This window comes from Taudactylus pleione, unplaced genomic scaffold (assembly GCF_031769625.1).
Source record: "Taudactylus pleione unplaced genomic scaffold, aTauple2 ptg000209l, whole genome shotgun sequence".
NCBI lineage: Eukaryota > Metazoa > Chordata > Amphibia > Anura > Myobatrachidae > Taudactylus > Taudactylus pleione.
Genome location: NW_028284611.1, coordinates 906,135 through 928,210, shown reverse-complemented (window position 1 = coordinate 928,210; position 22,076 = coordinate 906,135). Strand labels below are relative to the sequence as shown.

The 22,076-nt window shown below is 43.1% G+C and overlaps 1 protein-coding gene across 2 annotated transcripts in view; it reads left to right on the top strand.

Annotated features, from left to right (window-relative positions):
- The window catches only part of LOC148517801 (brain-specific serine protease 4-like), a 155,577-nt gene that overhangs the window by 74,708 nt on the left and 58,793 nt on the right, over nucleotides 1–22,076 (top strand). For both annotated transcript variants that reach the window (XM_088478154.1, XM_088478153.1), the window contains exon 7: nucleotides 16,962–17,233. In XM_088478154.1, coding sequence (XP_088334280.1) covers nucleotides 16,962–17,233 — 272 coding nt within the window. The remainder of the gene's footprint in view (nucleotides 1–16,961; nucleotides 17,234–22,076) is intronic.

Genomic DNA, 22,076 nt, shown 5'->3' with positions numbered 1-22,076 from the left:
TACTCTAATAATGTTCACTTTTATATCACATTAATATATAATGCAGCCACTTTGCAGGTGGTACCAGGGGGAAGCTGTGGGTAAGATGATAAATATATATTATTACGTATGCTGGGCATACACTAACAATTATCTGTCAGATATCTGGCCAATCTGGCTGGTTGGAATGAAAACCTGGTAATGTATGGAAGCAAATGACAATTGATCACTTGCTCACAAACACTGGAAAAAAGACAAAAATGGTTGTTCAATCTAACTGATTAAAACAAATGAATTTAACCAATTTGAACAATCATTTTTGTCTGTTTTCCAGTGTTTGGACCAAATGGTTGAGTGTCATTTGCTCCCATACATTACTAGGTTTTCATTCCAACCAGCCAGATTGGACAGATATCTGAAGGTGCCTACACAATTGGCAATTTTTTACCCGATCTGGCTGAATCTGATGCATCGGAATGACAGATTGTGTAAAATATGCCTAAATCGTGAGTCCCCGCTGGTCGCACATCGCATCTTCAGATCTTCCGTGCTGTAGGCAGATATGACAATCTGGGATACAATGCACTGGAAAAAGTCTGGATGCAGGAGAGATCGTATGAAGATTGGACAGCATATCGTGTGCAGAGCTGCAGGGGAGAGTTTCAAGGGAAATCGTACACATCATGAGATCGTGAGCTCATTGCCAAGTGTGTAGGCACCTTGACAGATAATTGTATAGTGTATGCCCAGCATTACTCCCACAGATCTGTGCTCAGATTCTCCACCTTGGGTCATCCTGGGAAAACTGTGTCTGTCTTACGACAATACACAATAGATCAGTGATTCCCAACCTCGGTCCTCAATGCATGCTAACAGTCCTGGTTTTAGTGATAGCCATGATTGTGCACAGATGGTTAAATCAAAATAACTGAGGTACTAATTAAGGGGGTAATTCAGACCCACTCACGAGCGGCAGTATGCTCGCAAGCGGGTCGATGTTCCCCACTGCGCATGCGCATGATGGAGGGAGCTCCGTCGTGCGCATGCGTGAGACCCAACGAGCGCCGGGTATTCCATCACTCGGGGTCTCGCACCAAAGGGGGCGTGCTGTCGATGTTGATTGAAAGCACGCCCCCTTTGGTGGGCGTGCCGGGGGCGTGCCTGCCAGACGGAGGCATTCCCAAGGGAACGCCTACCGTCTGGAGCCAGCCCCACTGACATCACTAGTGATGTCAGTGGGAGTGATTTTGGCTCTGATAGAGCCAAAATCACTCCAGGGCTTGCGGCTGGGAGACCCGACCACAGGGTCTCCTTCACAAGTCGGATGGTCACAATGGTCATGACCATCGCGACCATCTTTTAGGATGCTCATATATGCTGTGGGTGGTGACCCACAGCTATATGAGCGTCCAGGAGGATGCTCCATTTTAATGGAGGAGGGCCCTGATTCAGAGTGAGCACTCTGCTCAGAGCGTTCGGCTCTGAATCAGGCCCTAAGTCACTTGTGCTCAAGTATGGCTATCCCTAAAACCTGGACTGTTAGTGTGCCTTGACGACTGTGGTTGGGGAACCCCTGCAATAGAAACACAAGTGATATAGGGGTAAAACCAAAATGGTGCTTTGTAGCAATAAGAAAGAAGTGCAGGTACAGGTAATATATAAACAGTAATTAATGGTATGAGACAGTAAGTGTAATATGGAGTTCTTTAGCTTTAAATTCACAAGTTTAGTCACAGCTTGTGAAATAGGTAAATAGGCTGACGGACAGGTGACCATGGTGATGATTACCCAAAACATTTGTGTAACAATTCTGATGTAATATTGTTTATTTCCTCATTATTTTAAAATACAATAAAAGTATCTTCAATTATGTTGCAATACATTAACAACTTGCTTAAAATTACAAAATGGAGTTATTCGCAGATTATCAACGGACCCTGATACTGAACAACATCAATACCAAAATACAGTTTGTGTATATGTTAAAAGTGGCATGTCCTACTGTGCAGTCTCCAACAAAATGGCACCTCTATGGAAACTAACTGCCCTAACTAAGATGCATGCTATTATGCTAAAATTGTATTTGCGCATGCGCATTTTGTCACTATGTATGAGCAACATGGTGGAGGATAGACATCCTCCTCATCGCTCCTGAGACCCGCGATTTTGTCCTGCTATTACTGCTGTTACAGAACCCTGCACCGCTACCGTCTGCACCCTGCTCTTCTACAGGCTCCGCTCCATATAACATCCAAACTTTGCAACCGTGAGGATATCTGTACATACACTTGTGCTAAATAAACCACAAAGCCTGGTTAAGCCAAACGGACTAATATTGCCTGAATTACAACCACTGGTATGTACAGTACTCTGCTAAACCAAACTGCACATACAGTGCCCAATTCAGACCCGGTCACAAGCGCTGAGCACTCGCAACCGGGTCGATGGTGGCCCACAGCACATGCGCATGATGGAGCCGGCTCCAATGTGCGCATGCGCAAGACCCGGCTAGCGATGGGCAATCTATCGCTCTGGGTCTCGCACCAAAGGGGGCGAGCTGTCGATGTTGAATGACAGCTTGCCCCGTTTAGTGGGCGGGCTGGGGAGGTGGCTGCCCAAACGGAGGTGTTCCCATGAGAATGCCTGCCATTTGGGGGCGGCCCCACTGACATCACAAGTGATGTCAGTGGAGAGCTTCTGGCTCTGTTAGAGCTGAAAGCTCTCTGGGGTTTGCGATGAACGAGACCCTACCACAAGGGTCTTGTCATAAGCACGATGGTCGCGATGGTCTTGACCATCGTGACCATCATCATGGCAGCTCGCTATAGCTGTGGGTGGTCACTCCAAAAATAAAAAAAAATGCCCTGATTCAGAGCGAGCGCTCTTTCAGAGCATCCAGCTCTGAATCAGGGCCACAGTTCCAACAGGTTATGGGCCGAGGTATAACAAGTCCCAGGCACACTGCATGCAAACTACAAAAGCACACAGTTGAAACAAGCACCCAGAACACTTTAATACAGAAAAGGTACCTCAACACACAAGTGGGAGAAAAGGCACCAAAGCATTAAAAGTGTATACAGAAATGCATCATGTACATTGGTTTGTTACAAATGCCAAACCAGCATTGAGGTACATTACAGAGAGCAGCTGGAGCACACAGAGAAGCAAATACAGTGTGTTTTAAGCTAAAAGGTGTCACAGCAAACACATTTGCAGTATCAGAGCTGCAGAATAATGGCTGTAAGGAGTAAATATGCAGAAATTATACCAATAATGGGGTTCATGAAGCTTAAATGTGCAGACAACTACACTACATACATTTTGCTAGCTATGGAAATGCTTCAAGCGGGAGAGACCATGGAAAGTAACAGTAGATCCTGGTGACAGTCCAAGCCCAGATGATATAGAGAGCCATGGGTATGATCAGATTGAGTGTGGAGCAACATGTCTACTACATAATGATAAAGTGTTAGCTAAAGACATGTGGACTGCATTGCAAGAGGAATATCAGGATGGAGATCTCATGAGGAGAATACATTTAAGATGTGAATTGTATAATAAAAAGTTACATGCCTTCAAAAGTATGAATGATTATATAGACAGTAACATGTATGTCTCTCAGAAGTTAAAATCTGTTATTATGTAAATAGATGAAAGAGATAGCAACTGCCATGTTTCAAAATCTTGCACCAGAGGTTGACGTCTTATTTGTAGCATTGGAAACAAACAATGCAAAGTTAACAACAGACACAGGGCCTGATTCAGCCCAGAATAGAATTGCAAGTCTGCACACAAGCAGCATTGCAATTCTGTCCTTGCAATTAAGGTAATGCAGCAGTAGGCGACATGCCTCCTGCATGCATTATTTATCGGAGCTGCATCCAAAGATGCAACATAGGATAATCTGCAATTGCGTCAGCCAGCTAATGGGGTCATGCAAGCCGGCAGCCGCAGATACAACAAAGAGGCCAGGAAATCTCCATCAGCCAACAGAGATCCTGGCCTCTTCCCTCCCCCAATGGCAGTGTCACACCCTCATTTCGGGGGAAAGGAGGCCATCGATGCCCCATTCCTGCCCAAATACAGCAGCAGACTGTCAAACACTCATAGTTTGCTGCCAGACTGAGTGCGAACACGCAGGACCTGTACCGCAGATGCGCAGTATGGGTCCAGCACTTGTGCAGTTAGAGGAATGTGTACCCTGTGAATCTAGTGCTGAGATGGATTAAGTATGATTTACCCGACTGCGGCTGCTCGACAGGGGTGAAATCCCGAGCGTCTAAGGTAAGTATTTACTAACCTTATTCCCCCCCAACCCTAACCCTCCCTTAGGGGTGCCTAACCATAACCTCCCCCCAAGTGCCTAACCCTAATCCCCCCTCTAAATGCCTAAACCTAACCCCCCTTTCCCAGCCACCTAAACCTAAGTCCCCCGGGGGGGTGCCTAACCCTAATCTCCCCTCAGGGGTGCCTATCCCTAACCCCCCCTCCCTTAGCCTAACCCTAACCTCCCGGGGGACTGCCTGACCCTAAGTTTCCCTGGGGGCCCTAAACCTAAGCCCCCCATGCGGCTGTCCACACCCTGCACCTGGCATCCCTTCGATCGGGATGCCGAGCACTGGTCTCCCGACAAAGGTAAAATGACAGGCATCGAGATTTTGGCGCCTGTCATTTAACCCTTGCTGGGATTAGACAGTCGGGAAGCCGGCAGTCAGGATTCCATCCATCAGCTTTCCAACTGCTTCCCGCTGCATTGCAAGCAAAAAGTGAGAAATTTAGAAAATTTAAGTTCAAGTGTTATAATTGTCAAAAGATACAATAGGTCATACAGCAATCAATTGTAAGCAGAAAAAGGTGGGTATTGTGCAGAACCAGAAATGTGATGACAAGGATAAGTGCCCTGAGTGTAACAGATAAGAACAGAAAATGCTCTTGTAACTGTATTGCAACTGCACTCGTCAGCTGCAATGTGGAATGGTTCACCAAATAAGTGAATGTGACCTTATCACAATCAAAGGGATTGGCAATGGAATATTGGCAGCCTTTAAAGTTGGGACAAATAAAGCTCTGTTGAGAATTGGATCAAGAATAAAAGTCTCAGAAATCCTAAATGTATTCTATGTACCAGCAGGGGTAACAAATCTTATTGCTATCGGTGTACTAGAGCGAAGAGGCCACAGATTTCAAATTGCCAAAGGAAAGTGCATTGTGAGAAACAGAAGTGGGACAATTATCACTAAAGGCACATTACACCAGCAATTGTATGTCTATGATACACAGCACTGCTACACAATGATGACAAAAGTCAGATAATGGAACTCTGGCATAACATATTTGGTCACCTTAGTTATGAAAGTGTTTTATAACTACAGAATGACATGATCACAAGAATTTCATTGACTAACACAGAAAAATCCATGTGTGAAAGCTGCATATTTGGGAAACGGAGTCGTTAACCATTTCCGAAATCAACAAATAGAGCTACCACTTGAAAAAGTTAATTCAGATGTGTGTGGACCAATGGAAGCAAAGTCTGTCAGTGGATATAGAAACGTTGTGACATTTATAGATAACTTCATGAGAATAACGCCCATACTGTATAATTCATAAAGGAGAAATCTAAAGTAACAAAGAAAATTGCAGATTACAAGTTCAGAGTTCTGATAACAGTGGTGAGCAGTGGCGGATCTTACCTAGGGGCTGTGAGGCTGCAGCCCCCCCCCCCAGTAAAAGCAGCCACTTCAGTGAGCCAGTGCAGTCACTAACTGCACTGGCTTTACTGTGACTGGAGGTGGCTTCCCATTGGAAGTCACGCTGAAGACAGGCAGCCCCAGGGGGAGTTTTCTCCTCTCCCTGGGACTGCCAATCTGGGCTGGGATCAGCAAAGAGCAGCTTCCAGTGGGAGCTGCTGCTCTGCCTTTCAGGCAGCCCTACAGGGCTTCTTGGGGCTGCAACCAATGCAGCCCCATGAAGCTGATGTTATGCATGTACATGCACAGCACCAGCGCCACTTATGCACATGTGGCGGTCCCGACGCCTGCCAGATTAATTGAGCAGGCGTCGGGACCCAGGCCAGCATAAGCGGCAACCCCCCCTCAGGTAAGAGGACAGGAGCCACTGCAGATGATGAGTATCTCAACAGAGAGGTGGAACAATTTTAGACAAAACATGGAAAATGCACATGTTGACCATTGCTTGTAGTACTGAGCAATACAGAGTTAGTGAATGAGCAAACCATACACTAGTGCAGTAAGTGAGAAGTTTGTTGAAGGATGCAAACCTAAAGAAGCAGTTTTGGGCTGAAGATATGATCACCACAGTACTTAAAGAACCATTCTCCAACATTTCCCCCCAAAGGACATAATACCAATTGAGGCCAGGTCAAAGAGAAAAACAAGTGTGAAACACCCAAGAACATTTGGGAGTACCTCTTATTTCCATTTACCAGAGGAGAGAAGATACAAGCTGGTTTTGAAATAAAAAAAAGTGCATAATGCTCGGGTTAATGTCATGAGAGTAAAGTCTAAAGATTGTGGAATCCAGTTGCAAGAAAACTTGTCAAGTCAAGGGACGTTGTATTCTACTGTATGAGACAACACAAGTTACAGAAAAGCTGAACTTTGACATTCAGAGCAAATATGTGTCATTTGACATGTAAGTAGCTGGATATATATCTGAACCAGAGACTACCAGTGTGGAAGTTCAACCACAACAAAAATAATCTACTACAGTAGATCAAACATAGGCAAGCCATCCAGAAGATATGATGGGGAATTTGTAAACACTGCACTCAATGAACCTTAATATATTTATGAGGCAAAGTGATGAAGTGACTAGACTGAATGGAAGTATGCCATAGACAAAGAAATGGAATTACTGAGTGATAATGATACATGGATCATGGTACAAAGGTCAAGTCATTGAAATACTGTTAGACTTAAAAGGGTATTTATTGAAGAGTACTGTAAAGGCTGATGGGAGTATTGCACGTTACATGGCCCAGCGGGTCGCTAAGGGTTATACCCAGAGGTCAGGAATTGACTATGGTGAAACACAATCCCCAGTGGCAAAATACAGCACTCCACACCTAGTCATGACTAGTATAGCCCTACAAAACATATTATATCAGCTTTGATTTGGAAATCTTAAATGGCAAATTAACGGAAGATATCTACTGTATATGAAGCCCCTAGAATGCTACGTTGAAGGAGAGAAGTCTACCTCCTTAAAAAAGCATTATATGGGTTAAAACGGAGTATTCTTTTTCTAGTAGCCTTTTTATATACACCCCACTATGGGGTCGTATTCAATTTGGAGCGAAAATCTGTTTTCGGTAAAACTTTTTCGCCAATGATGTCATTTTCGCTGAGCACACTTATCCCTGTATTCAATTATAGCATCTTTTCGCCGGTGCAAAAACGCAATGCAATGTAATAGGCGATAAAGTTTAGGCTATGAATACCCAGCGGAAAAAAGTGCAGACTTTGGGTTTTGGGGTGCAGAGGTACAGAAACCACTCTGCACCCTTTTTCCCCCCCCTCTTGACACTTACTGTGTCAAAAAATGCTAAAAAAAACACAAAGGACACCCCAAAAAAGCACTTTGAAAAAGTGGGTGCAAAATTTCAAAGTGGGGGTACAACTTCAAAAACTAGTGAAATAGCCTTTGAGGGGGTCTGCAAATATGGGGGAGGGTTTTTTTTGGATTGCAGGTGCTTGCTGAAGGTGCGTCTTTGGTGCTTTATAATGCTTGCACCCATTTTCATGTACTCCAAATTTGATAGGACTACTTATTTTCACCCAAAAAATTTGCTAAATGCTATTCTTCACCCCTGTCCCAAAAATGCTAAATAGTGCCTATTGAGACCATTCAAAGACCCCAAATACCTTCAGCATGTTTAATCTGGGTCCCCATTGTGAACCCCCATGTCAGAGCATCTTTTGGGGGGGTGTCGGGCTGATTTCCCCAAAATCGACAGGACATTTAGGCTGTTTGGGTTTCGCCAGGTCCCATTTTCACCGATTTGGAATTGAATACGGCGATACGTGGGGACGCGCGCGTATAGTTTACGCCTGCAAAACCTCAAAAATTCCGGCAAAGGTCTTTTCACTCCAAATTGAATATGGCCATTAGTGTTCTTTTGTGACCTGATTTTACTGTTTTAAGAGGTGACACCTCTAGAGAAGATACTGCATGCGTGGTTACAGGTGATGACTGACTGTGCTTGGCCCCAGCTTCCGCCATAGGCATTCTCGTACATCATGAAACAGCACTAGTAGGACCACAACTGAGCCTTTCCTTGCCACTGCGTGTGGTGTATTGTATGTTGGCAATTTTAAATTTTTGGCAGTAAATTTTCCTTTTATAGTTAGAGGTGATGTTTTCTTTACCATGATAACTAAAGGTTTAGATTTGTAGTGTCCTTTACACCTTATTTCCCCTTAAACACCTTTAGTAGATGTTGACAAAGTATTATGACTGGCAGCAGCCACAGCACTAGTACTGGGTTGCTGCTCCTGCTTTTATATCGACTGATCCATTATTGGTTTTATTTTTTAAAACTAGGACAGGAGTAAAGCTATTGTAGTTGAAATTACCACACCAAATGAATGAACAATGAGATAGGGAAAGCAGGGACTGTTACCTTTATAATGCACTTTTATAAAAAGTCTGGATTTTTTGACATGAGACAAAAATATCCACTTATGATTTTTGGGTTGCAGATGATAGGGTATTACCATTGCACAAAAAGCTGATACTGGAAAACACACTACATAGATGTGTCCTCATACATCTTTCCTTTTTTGCTTCATTTGGCACGAGATGTCGTCATGGCTAAGACAAGTAGCAATTGGGTGGATCCCAATTATATTTTCATGCAAAAGTATTCGTATAAAGTAGCATATTAAAGTATTTTAAGAAAAATCATAAGGCATGGCTAATACGCAAATTCAAAGGCATGGAAATTTGTCCATATGGCTAGATTTTAGGAAAGGTGTATGTGGACACATCTCTACATTTTTCATTATTCCTTTACAAAACACTAGCAATTGCATTCATGTACCAGGAACTAAACAAAACTCCTTTGAGATAATTGTTTTGGGGTGCAGATGATGGGGGAATACCACCAAACACAGTAGCTGATGTTAGAAGTGGAATGCGCTACTGTGCAGTCTACAGCAACATGGCTCCTCAAGGGACACTTTTTTCTTTGCCAAGATGGCCAATGTTACCCTACCTGTCTGACGCCATCTTGCTTTAGTGTGTTGGGCAATACAGTGGAGGATGGCTGTCCTCCGCTTACACTGGATTGGCATCACAGATTTACTAAGAATCATGTTTGCCTCTCTATTTTAGTTGGTGATTCTGATTGTGTGTTGTCTAATGTGTAGGTTCAGTTGTATTGGCTCCTTCTAAGTAAACTCTGCCAAAGTACTGCAAAGATCAGTCAGATTTCTGCATTGCTTCTGTGTGTACAGAGTATAATGTAGAAAAATCAGCATGGAGTACACCAACAAAAGCATAACCAGCCCCGGACCCTTGAACCTGCTCTGGTATTGAAAAAATGGGGAATAACAGCATGGGGTTCCCCAGTATTTCCAGTAACCCGAACCAGGCTCAATCAGCCTGGGGGTAATGCCATATCAGAGGACACACATCACGGGTGTCCCCATTATCAAAGCATTAACCAGTCCCAAACTGGCACCACAGCTGTCAGACACTGCTCCACTCCATGCAAGGATATGACCAATGTAACAGTGAGTACAGCTGTACACCAATAAAAACACAATCCTATCTAAGTTCCTCTGGACTGTCTACTTGACTTCCATATGTAAATCCACATTTCCAGTAGCTAACACTGGAAAACACACTATGCCATTTTTGTTTCAAATTCCTTTAACAAACACTGCCAATTGTTTTTATGCACCAGGAAAAGAACCTATCTGACTCTGCAATAATTGTTTTGGGGTGCAGATGATTGTGGGATACCACTGCACACAATGCCTGATTCACTACGGATCGCAATATAGTGTACGCACGCAGTTTTACTACGAATATATGTTAATCTATAGCGAACGTATGCCACCGCACCACTACATAAGGATGCACACATTACCTATACGCACATCCGTAATGTTTAGCAAGACTGCAAAAACATCGGTACAATTGAGTACTATTGAACCCATATGCACAGTTAAGGCAGGTCAGACCTCACTCAGGAATTGCTATGAGGCTTCAGGCAGTGTTTGGTATCGCAGTGGCTAATTTAAGCACACCCATGCAACACCGTTGAAACACACTGGCACGCCTGCGTTCGGCCGACAACCCCCCCATTACCACCTCAAAACGGCACTTCCTGTCAATCACTCTGCAATTGGTCTGCGTAGCCCCTGCGATCACAGTTCCATACACAGTGGCTGGTTCTCACAAGTGCACTGCGATGCCTACTGTATGCTTGTGCAGTACACAACAATCAGCCGATTGCGTGCGTATAGGCAACTGTGGGCCTGATTCAGAGCCGGACGCTATTTGCGCTTGCTCGTTCAGAATAACGGGCCGGCTATTTAAATTGAGCGCTCGCTCTTTGCGGTCTGTTGATGCCTCTAAGTCTGAGCGAGCAAACGAGACATGCGCTCGCTATTTTGTAAAGACGCCCCCTTGCTGTTCGCATCATAGGTCATCTCCGCTATTTATTAGATTAATCGAGTACATCGAAAGGCGTCTGAACTGCTCGCAGTGCTTGTGGTAAGATTTTCCTACCGCAATCATGCGAACAGTTCAGGCTAAGAAACAACCAAATGACGTGGTCGATGACGCTGCTTTGTTAATTATGCACACCCTTAAAATGCCCGTTTTGACCGTTTGGCACGCCTGCGTTCGGATCTCCACTCCCCATTTTCAAGCACCTTCCCCTGTTACCACCCACATACGCCTCATCCTGTCACTCAAATTAGCAGGCACACACTATTTTGCGAACACACGATTTCCGACTGCACTGACTGGTTGGCGCATGTGCATTACGACCCATAGGCATGCGCAGATGTGTGAACATCGCTCGGAGAGAACAAGCGGCCGCTTACGAGCGGCTCTGAATCAGGCCCAGTGTTCCTTGCTGAAATAGGCCCGCAGTTAGAACAATAATATATCTCAACACACACATCTTTAAATATACAATATTTTTAAATTAAATTTGAAAACAGGAAAAAACAGGAAAAGACTGAAAAGTGATATTGGGGGTGCAGCTCAGACACAGCAGCATATTTTTTTATACAGTTAGCCTTGAAATCAACACTCTCTGGCCCTGATTCAGCGCCGGACGCTCTGACAGAGCGCTCGCTCTGAATCTGGGCCGGTCTTTTTTTTTTTTTAGAACAGCCTCCACAGCTATAGCGAGCGGCCAGGAAGATGGTGGCGATGGTCAAGACCATCGTGACCATCGGGCTTGCGACGAGACACTTGTGGTAGGGTCTCGTGGCCGCAAGCCCCAGAGAGATTTCGGCTCTAGCAGAGCCGAAATCTCTCCCACTGACATCACTCGTGATGTCAGTGAGGCCGCCCCCAAATGGAGGCGTTCATATGGGAACGCCTCCGTTTGGGCAGCCACTCCCCTGGCCTGCCCACCAATGGGGGCGTGCTGTCACTCACCATCGACAGCTCACCCCCTTTGTTTTTGTGAGACACGGAGTGCCCGTCGCCATCCGGGTCTCGCGCATGCGCACGACAGAGCTGGCTTCGTCGTGCGCATGCGCACTGGCCAACCATCGACCCAGTTGCGAGCGCACAGCACTTGCGACCGGGTTTGAATCAGGCCCTCTGTCCTCACACACAACTGACAAGCAATGTACTGCAGATTCCTTATAACAAATAAACAAGAACCTATATTATGTTTGCATCACCCCTCACAGTATTATCCTGTTTGTCTGCAGTGTGTGAGTCATACATGCCTACCCTCCCGGAAGTCACAGGGAGGCTCCCAATGTTTTGGGAACCCCTGCACCCCTGGAAGAGTAGGTGCTTCTCCTGCATTCTGACCACTTCCTAGTGAAGTGTGCAGAATAAGGCGAATTTTCTTGCGGAACGGCGGGTCCGCGAGTATGGGAGGCGTGACCTAATGACGCAATTCTATGAGAATCGCATCATTTGGCCATGCCCCCTTATTTAAATATGTGCTGTTTACGGCAAATTGTCACAAAGGGTGGGGCTTAATGATGTCAGTCATCCAGCCCCATCCCCAAAAACCTCCCATCTGTTTCTCCTCCCGTCAAATGTCAGTAAGTATGGTGTAAGTGTGTTGTGTGTGTGTGACAAAAAAAAAACACATATACTGTACACTGACAATAATGCAACTTCCTAGGCTCCCACTCCATCTACCTATTACTTTTATTACTCTTTGTCCTACACTTCATCATAATAGCACCCTGTTGGCACCCTAATAGCAGCATGATGGCGTGCTAATGGTGTTGTTTCTAAATCTGCACATGTTGATTTCAATGGGAAGAGCATTGAGTTAAGGCCCCCATACACCAGCGACTGTGATGCAGAGATGCCGGGTCGGCGCATCAGTGAAATCAAACATATGGGAAATACTGATACATGTGGATAAAATGAATACTGATCGGAAAGTTGTATCTATTGACATCAAAGAGAGGAGATGAAAGAGGATGGAAAGTCTATAATGTAGAGAGATATTTCTGTGTCCAGTTATGGTTAAACAAGTCACACTAAGAAGCCTGTATTAAATCTGATAATCACCTGTGCAATAAACTGATTCACATACGGCAAATTAATTTTATATATATATATATATATATATATATATAAATGGCTGTCTGGACCGGCACTCAGCTGTATAATCAGCGGCACTAGGAGTCTTGAAAAGGGATAAACTTTAATGTGGCTCAAAGTGTCAGATCTCCAATGTTTCGGGGCGCACTGACCCCTTTGTCAAGGATATAAGAAGAAAAGAGCAAAGCCCACTTACCTTATAAAGAGAGATGTCTTGTAGGAGACGTCTCCCTCTAATGGTATTGGGTACGTGGTCAATGGCCATATGTTGAAGCGAGGCTAAGGTATGATTATTAGCAGCAAAATGTCTCGCAACCGGCTGGTCTGAGGGCTTCCCTGAAAGAGCAGATTTAATAGCTGAACGATGCAGGGCCATCCTTTCCCTCATTGTTCTAGTTGTCTTGCTAATGTAGTTAAGGCCACATGGGCAGCTGATAAGATAAATGATGAATGACGAGATGCACGTGAGCGTGTGTCTAATTTTGAACATCTGATTTGTATGAGGATGTTTGAAAAAAGTACCAACTACCATGTTGCGGCAAGTAGTGCAGCCCAGGTATTTGTAGCATCCGGGGCCCTTGGATAAAAAAATGGTGCTGATTTGTTTATAGAAAGACTCAAAGTTTGTAACGTCGGTGTGCACGACCATGTCCTTGATGTTTCTGCCTCTCATAAAGCACGCCAGATGTCTCTTATTCTTCAATGTGGGCATTTCCTTGTCTGAGGAGACAATAGGCCAGAGTGCTCTAGTGGCTCAATGTATAACTGCACTGGTGGTACTAAATTGGCTCTTCCACGGGATAACTGCTTCAGGGTCTTTTTTCTTTACAGCAAAAATTTTGCTCTTGGGGTGTTCAACACTTCCCATTTTTGTTTCTGTAATAATGACGGATCGTAGCCTCAATGTAGAAAATTGTTTACTATAACATTCAAGCTGTTTTCCAAATCCGTATGTTTGTTGGTAATTCTTACCAGCCTGATCATTTGAGACTTGGGAAGTCCCTTTTTCAGGGCTGGGAGATGATGGCTGTTTGCCTGTAACAGCATGTTCTTATCAGTTGGTTTAGAAAAGATGTTAGGTTGAATGCAGCCTCCCTCCAGGGTGACCTGGACGTCCAAGAAGTTAAGTGTGTGATGATCAGTTTGGAACATTAGTTTGATGGATGAATTCCTTGCATTGATGTTGTCCATAAGGTTGTTGAACCGTTCCTCTCCCCAGAGCATGAATAAATCATCGATGTATCTTGCGAACAAGATGATATAGCTAGATGTAACTGGATCTTTAAAAAACATATCGAATTCTTCTTTGAACATAAATATGTTCGCATAGGAGGGGGCTACATTGCTTCCCATTGCACACACGGTTTGTTGGAGAAAGAACTTTCCATCAAAAAAAAAATAATTTCTAGTGAGTGTAAGCTCCAATAACAGTAGAAAAACGTTCTGGTTAATAAACTCCACTTTCGCAGTGCACAGAAATTCCTTCATAGCCTTTAGGCCTTCCTTGTGGGGAATAGAGGTGTAAAGGCTACACATGTCCATGACACACATTAGTGTATTATCTGGAATAGGTCCGATATTGTTTAGGAGGGTAAGGAAGCTGGTGGTGTCCTTGATGAAAGTTGGTTGTTTTGTCACTAATGGCTGTAAGATAGTATCAAGAAACTGGGACACCGGTTGATACTGGCCCTCCCTCGCCAAGATGATCGGTCATCCTGGCGGTTTGATTAATCGCTTGTGGATTTTTGGGACTGTAAACAAAACAGGGACCACTGGATGGTCCTGCGTCAATGCCTTCCTTAACTGGTCTGTGTTGATTCCAATATTTTTCGCAGATAATAAAACCTCGTCTAATTCCCTTTTATATGAGGAGGTGGGATCCAAGACTAAAGGCTGGTAAGTGTCACCTATGGACAATTGTTGATAAATCTCCTCTTTGTATTCGGAGAGATCTTGGATAACAATTCCGCCCCCTTTGTCCGCGGGGCAGATAATGATATCACGATATTCTCATCATTTTCTCAAAGCCTGCCATTCGTCTTTGGTAAGGTTATGGTGCTTAACTGGAGAGGCTTTGGTATATCTGGAGACGGCATCATCCAATAATCGGGTGAAAGATTTTATTGAAGGATTGTAGGATGGTGGATCAAAAGAAGAGCTAGATCTGCAACTAATAAACTCATCATGTGCACCTCTGCATGTGGTAGTTGGATTTGTGCCAAAATATTCCTGAAGGTGTAGCTTGCAAGAAAAGTGGTGGAATGCTATCTTCCATGTAAATTCATCATGATGGCTTGTGGGAATGAAGGATAACGCCTTGCTTAATACATGTAATTCCTGAGTGGATAATTGTCTCCTAGAAAGATTGAAGACTAAGTCTTCTTTTTGCTGGTTTGGTCAGTTAAGCCTCTTGTTCTGACACCCCCTGCGGGAGGGCATCCTCTGTTTTTTGACTGCTGAGGAATAATGACATTGGGATCAGTAGAGGTACTGAGACCTTCTTGTGGATCTTCTGAATCCATTACATTAAATTCACTGTCGCTATTAGACGATGCTGTAGTAAGGTTAAGACCTTCTCTGCATTTACGCCATCACCCTCTCAATCTGAAGGGCCTTTGGGGCTGAAATGGTGTATCGCCACCCATGAGCCAACGATAAACCTTGTTGTCATCATAATCGGATTTAACTATTTGGTATTTGTTACGCTTGAATTTAATCAAGTCTCTCCGATAATTTTCACATTGGGTTTGTAATTTACCCAACCAGTCCTGTGAGTGATCCTGTATTAATACCTGCTTGTGTTCTGACTCAAAGGTGGCTATTCTATTCCTGGTGCGTTCCAGCTCTTGTCCCACTTCCTCTATGACCAAGAGGATGAGATCTAGGCTACATTTGTTTAGGATACCTATCCACTTCTTACAAAATTGTTTACACAGGGGGGATGGTAAGCTGCCTCAGCATGCTGGTGTTTTGGTTGCCTCGGCAACTGGATACGCAGAGCAGCATGACGTCATCATTGCGGGACTCCGGCTGCGACGCTAGGGGACCCGGGCAGCGTCCTCCCCTCCTTCTCTCTTTCTTGGTGGACTTCTTTCTTTATAAGGTAAGCGGGCTTTGCTCTTTTCTTCTGATATCCTTGACAAAGGGGCCAGTGAGCCCTGAAACATTGGAGATGTGACACTTTGTGCCACATTAAAGTTTATCCCTTTTCAAGTCTCCTAGTGCCGCTGTTTATTCATTTCTTGTATATATATGTAAAGGTGCATCAGATATCAGTATAAGCACTGATGAGAAGGTTGCCACACACGGCTATCATGTATACAACAATTACACACTATAAATACAGTACATGGTATCTGTGGAATATCTAAATTATATATTAAATGCTATTGGAAGATAGATCTGTAGTGATCTTTCTATATTTGGATTAGGAAAGGAACTCTGTATGTGGTTCAGACAATGTATCAACTTTGTACTGGAAATTACAGCTAGAGGATTAAGAGACCCAAGGCTGCAATAATATACAGTAGGCAACTTTTGTATCTCTTTTAGAAGTGATGTGGTTAACCAGTAAGATATGTGTGTATGGCTAGCACATTATACTAATTAATTAAATATATATATATAACATCAAGTCCTTCTCTTCTTTATGTTTAAATAGGGTTAACATTTCTTGAACTAAACCATGAAATATTATAAATGATATGTGACATAAAATTATTTACAATTAAAAAATAATAGGACACCGGCTAACCAAGTTTTTAAAACACATATTTATTTTTTTATACACTATTTTTTACATTTATTTCGCTTGCTTCTCATATGCATCTGTATTAGATTGGAAACTAATTTTTTATGTAGTGACTTATTAAAAGTAAAATTTTAGAGTATATATGTATATTATTACCTGAGTGCACCAATAAGGGACTTCTGCCCCCCACCTTTTTCCCCCCTATTCCCATTCATGTGATATATACCTCTAGACTGTTTCTGGTAGCACCCCCTTTCCTAGGATTAACTAATGAGAATAAAGTACCAATAAAATTATAGAATATTGTTTTCCTTGATAGGGAAAAGTAATTAAAAAACTACAAAGAGATACATATTTATGCACCTGCGCAGTGGATACACTTTGGATTAATTTTCTGAACATTCCTGTAGAGAAGATATTAATATATTGTCTCTGCTTTTCACAGATATTCCTCTATATCTTATTATACTGTGTACCTGGGGAAATACCAGCTGTCTGTGACAGATACTCATACAGCCAGTGCTGGTGTGGAGAGAATTATTAGGCACCCCCTGTATACAGGAGTAGGGAAGAGAGGGAACATTGCACTGGTAAAGCTGGACAGACGTGTCTCCTACACCAACTACATTATGCCAATCTGTCTGCCCTCTGCCACTGTCACCTTCCCCTGTGGCATGGAATGTTGGGTGACCGGCTGGGGGAAAGTTTCATCCTCAGGTGAGTACTCATTCAGGGGAGGACCTATTCTTCCTTTTAGTTTAATTTATCATTCTGAGTGCTGGGGATTATGGTGTTAGATTGTGGATACAGCATTATGCATTATGGGTAGCACTGTTACACTGTGGTTAGTATTGCTGCCTCAGACCTATGGGACCTTGGGTTCGATTACGGCCATATTTCTTTCAGTGAGGTTTGTATGTTCTCTCCATGTTTGTGTGGGTTTCCTTTCATAGTCCAAATCATACTGGACTGCTTAATATTAATAAATATTCACTGTACAATACGGTGTAATGTGATTGGTGCTATATAAATGACAAGAATATTTATCATTAGAATGAAATCAACGTATAAATGAAATTATTGGTAATAAACTACTACAAAAATATGTTCAAAAATACTGTAATCCTATATTTACATTGTTTAGCTGGACTGTTTGCAGACATATGATATATGCCATCAGGGATGTCGTCATAATCCCGATGTGCAGGATGATGGCATTTAGAATGCTGATGCTGGAATCTCAAAACCCATCAGAATCTCTGTCACGATGCCGGTATCGGGATTGTGACTGCTGGGAACCCGTCTTCATTCTATACCCAATCAATGCCATTAGGCTCTTCAGAAAGAACCATGAATATAATCAGCAGTAAATCATTTAAAATAAGCAGGTGGAAAAATTAGTATGCATAAAAATGAATAAATTCTGCTACCGTGGCCACCACACTTATGCTGGGCATACACTCTACATGTATCTGTAAGTTATCTGTCCAATATGGCTGGTTGGAATGAAAATCTGGTAATGTATGGAAGCCTAATGTATTGCAGATGGGGCTGCTGAAATGCAGAGTGGACACAAGCTGTCCGTCTACTCTCTTCACTGTTCACTGGTAACTGCACAACCTTCCTGCTACACTGGGCGAGGAATCTACTCTGCCCTCCAATCTGTCGTCTTCCAGGAAATGTGACAAGGCCAGTACAGTGGGCAATAAGGGAGTTAGGTATGAAATCCCAGCTGACAGGATGCCGCTATTCAGAATACCAACAGCGGCATCCTGACAACCAGAATCCTGACACCCATAAAAATGTCTGATAAGTATTTCCCTACCCCTACCCTAACCCTCCCACCCCAGTGCCTAAACCTAACCTACCCCTCCCCACACCCAAAGTCTAACACTCCCTCCCCCTAATCCTAACACACCCTCCCCAGTGCCTAACCCTCCCGCTAATGCCTAACCTTGCTACCTACAGCTAACCTACCTAAATTTTTACCATTGGTATGCCAACCTGATGGGATTTTGGCGCTGGTATTTAGACCCGGTAATAAGTTGTGCTGCTGTTTCTATATGGAATGTCAGCACAGTGCGACTTTTTGCCGATGCAGGGTAATTAAGCTTTGGGAGAACACTGATTACACATAGATAGATAGATAGATAGATAGATAGATAGATAGATAGATAGATAGATAGATAGATCTCACAAGGGGCTCTGCACTCACCATAACTAACAATAATAATAAATAGTGGGGTTTTATTTCATGAATTGATCAGTGCATTCAAGCTTGAAGCCCCCGTCAAAGGACCCCACTTTACTCCAAGTCCCTACTTTATTGCTCAGAATTATAACATGGAAATAGCTATCACATTAGTGTTAAACTCAGGATAAGCCATCTGGTTTAAAGCTCACAGCAACTTTGCTTTTTAAGGTGAGAGAGTCACCAAGCACACCTGTTGCAAAGCACCTAGGAAAACAGCTGACACAAGTTAGCCTTGTAACCTACTTAATTTACCTTGTAAAAAGTTTCATGAAAAGATGCCTGGCGATCAAGCATTATGTGCAATGCAGCTTGTAGTGCATGTGCATGGAGGATAGATGTATGTGGACACATTTGTGTGTGTGTATATATATATATATATATATATATATGTATATTAAAGATGTGTGACGACCCCCTGCTTTGGTTTTTCTATCTGTATCTCCCCTGGTTTTGGATCTGGATTGGTTTTGCCAAAACCGCCCTTCTGTGTTTTCTTTTGGGGTTTTGGATCTGTATTTTTTCTAAAATAATTCATAAAACAGCTAAAATCACAATTTGGGCCTGCTTTTGTTCCTACAGTATTATTAACCTCAATAACATTTACTTCCACTCGTTTACAGTCAATTTTGACCACCTCACAATATTGTTTTCATCCAGTTTAGGCCCAAAATTTTCACCAAGCTAGCTGGCTGACTAGGCTAAGTGGCAGCAGTGGGTGGCACAAACACATGGCAGTTCAATTTAAAACATGGTATATCAGCGAACAAATGTTTTTATTATTCAAGAGTGGCCTGAGGGAGTTGGAGTATTTATGTAGGTGAAGGCAGTGACAGGAAGGATTTATTGGTAGTAAATTTAATTTTATTTTTTGATTCTGAAGTAAATTAATGAGGGAGAAGAGGGGGTGAGGTGGGGAGGCCTTTACAAAAAATGTTTTACTCATTTACATCAGTCCTTGCCCCAGAAGAATCCTTGAGTGCCTTGCCTGCTGCTTGGAGTGGATTTTTTTTCATCTCAGAAGGGTACCAGGAAGACTTCTAGTAGTGCCTTCCAAAACAATTGGCTTAATTAATCCTTTGCAAACCTTCCACATGAAAAAGCATTCCCCAACCTGTACAGGGACATTAAAAAAAATATATTTAGTTGTTGGCCTCCAAACTGCCACTTAACCAGCACAGATATGTGGACAAGCACAAGATTTATGATTTAAGGCCTTACATTGTGACTTCATCCCAGAAGGGGACCAGGAACAGTGCTTTCCAAAACAATTGACTGTAAAATAATCCTTTGCAAAGCTTCCACATGAACAATTCCCAATCTGTACAGGGACATTAAAAAAACAAAGTTAGTTAGTTAGTGGCCTTCAAACTGCCATTGTACCAACTGTCCACTTAACCAGAGCAGATATTGTGGACAACCTAAACAGAGCAGCAAATGCAACAATTCAGATTTAAAGTTTAAATCTTACGTTGAGTATTTCCTGCTTGCTAGGAGTGGATTTTCATCCCAGAAGGGATAAAGACATTGTTTTTTTCTTCCCAATGGACACAGATGTGAAGAGAAAGAGATGCATGTAAATAACTGCTGGCAGAAAAAAGAGGCAATTTGGAGGCTCTTACACAAAACTGCCTTTGCTTTACTTGAGCTGCCCACCTTCCAGTGTGTACTCAGAAATAGTTTTCAGCACAGCCAGGAACCTTGTCAGTGATAGCCCTGAGACTACTGTCCCAAAATGTGGAAAAGATGATGTCCATCAAAATGAGCTACAAATTCTACGAGAAAAACCTTTACCGTCAATTATGTGCAAAAATTACAGAGGCACCGGTAAAGGTGGATTCCAGCAGGAACAAATTAATATTGTGTGAAAAAGATGATGCATACATTACCCCAGATTATAACATCACCCAAGCCTATATCATCATCCCATCCTGTGTTGTGTATAAATTACAGCTGGGCTTCCTGTTAGATTGGGGATTCTTTGTCCACCTTAGTGGATGTGAGCTCCATTTTAGGCCATATCATCACCACCCCCTACACATATTCTGGGCTACAGGAGGAGCAGCTGCACTCTTGAATACAGTTGCATGGCGTTGCCCCTCTGACTTGCTGATATTTAGGTATAGGGGCCATGGGTAGGGACTGGGAGTAGGGACACTATAATCAGAGAACACAGTTTTAGCTTCTTTATTTTATTTTTAAAACCATATCCTCTATTTTTACCTTTTGAAAATGTCTATGTGAATCTCAGCTGAGGCGTTTGTGATGCCATGGCTAATGCACACACACTTTAACTTTTATTTTGGCACTTTGGTGGAGAGCACTCCTGAATGAGGCAGTAGCCTCTTTATAAACAACAAAGGCAGCACCCCTGTGCAGCTACATTGCTAATAGTGTGGCTAACACTCACACACAGAAAAAAAACAATTTTTTTTCACTCTGGGGGTGAAGATGAAGAGCACCCCTGATGGATAGTGCAGTGAGCACCCCTGGACAACACAGCAGCACAGCCAGCCCCTATGGACATTAAGCAGCCAACCCCTGACACAAGTAACAACAGTAGCCAGCCCCTATCAGCACAGCAATCACAGCCCCCTCTTTCCTCTTCACTGAGTGTCATGTAGCCTAGCCAGACCCCACAGCAATCACAGGCAGCCCCCTCCTTCCTCTTCACCGTGTCAACACATAGCAGCCAGCGCCTCAGCACAGCAATCACAGCCCCCTCCTTCCTCTTCACTGTCCACAGCTGGAATGACAATGGTGGCGATCATGGGGAACCTTTTATTCAATCCAAAAACCACGAGAATCCAACAGAGGGATGATGAGGTTTTGCCTTAAGATCCGAGTCAGGTGTCAAAACCCGAGCCAACTCAGATCTCGGCTCGGATTCCAAAGTTCGGGTGGGTTTGGTTCTCAGGGAACCGAACCCGCTCATCTCTAATTATATTAATATATATATATATATATATATAAAACAAGACAAGAAGACGCTAATAGTGTAGTATGTTAGACACTGAATAATTTAAAAAATAAATAATGTGCATACATTTAATTTTATATATTTACGCTTATCTCAACTCCATTCAAATGAAATGATGAGTCAGGACACGGCTTTCATAAGATTTCCTGAAACATAGCCCAGCATCAAGAAAACAAAAACCAAGAAAAGATCATGGTATAGTATATCAAAACTTTATATTCACAGCATATGATTAAGAACACGTACAAAGTAAAAACTTGGTTTGTAGCATATCATTCAAGCATAATTCACCCAAACCCAGGAGTCCAATGTAATCCAACTGAATGGCA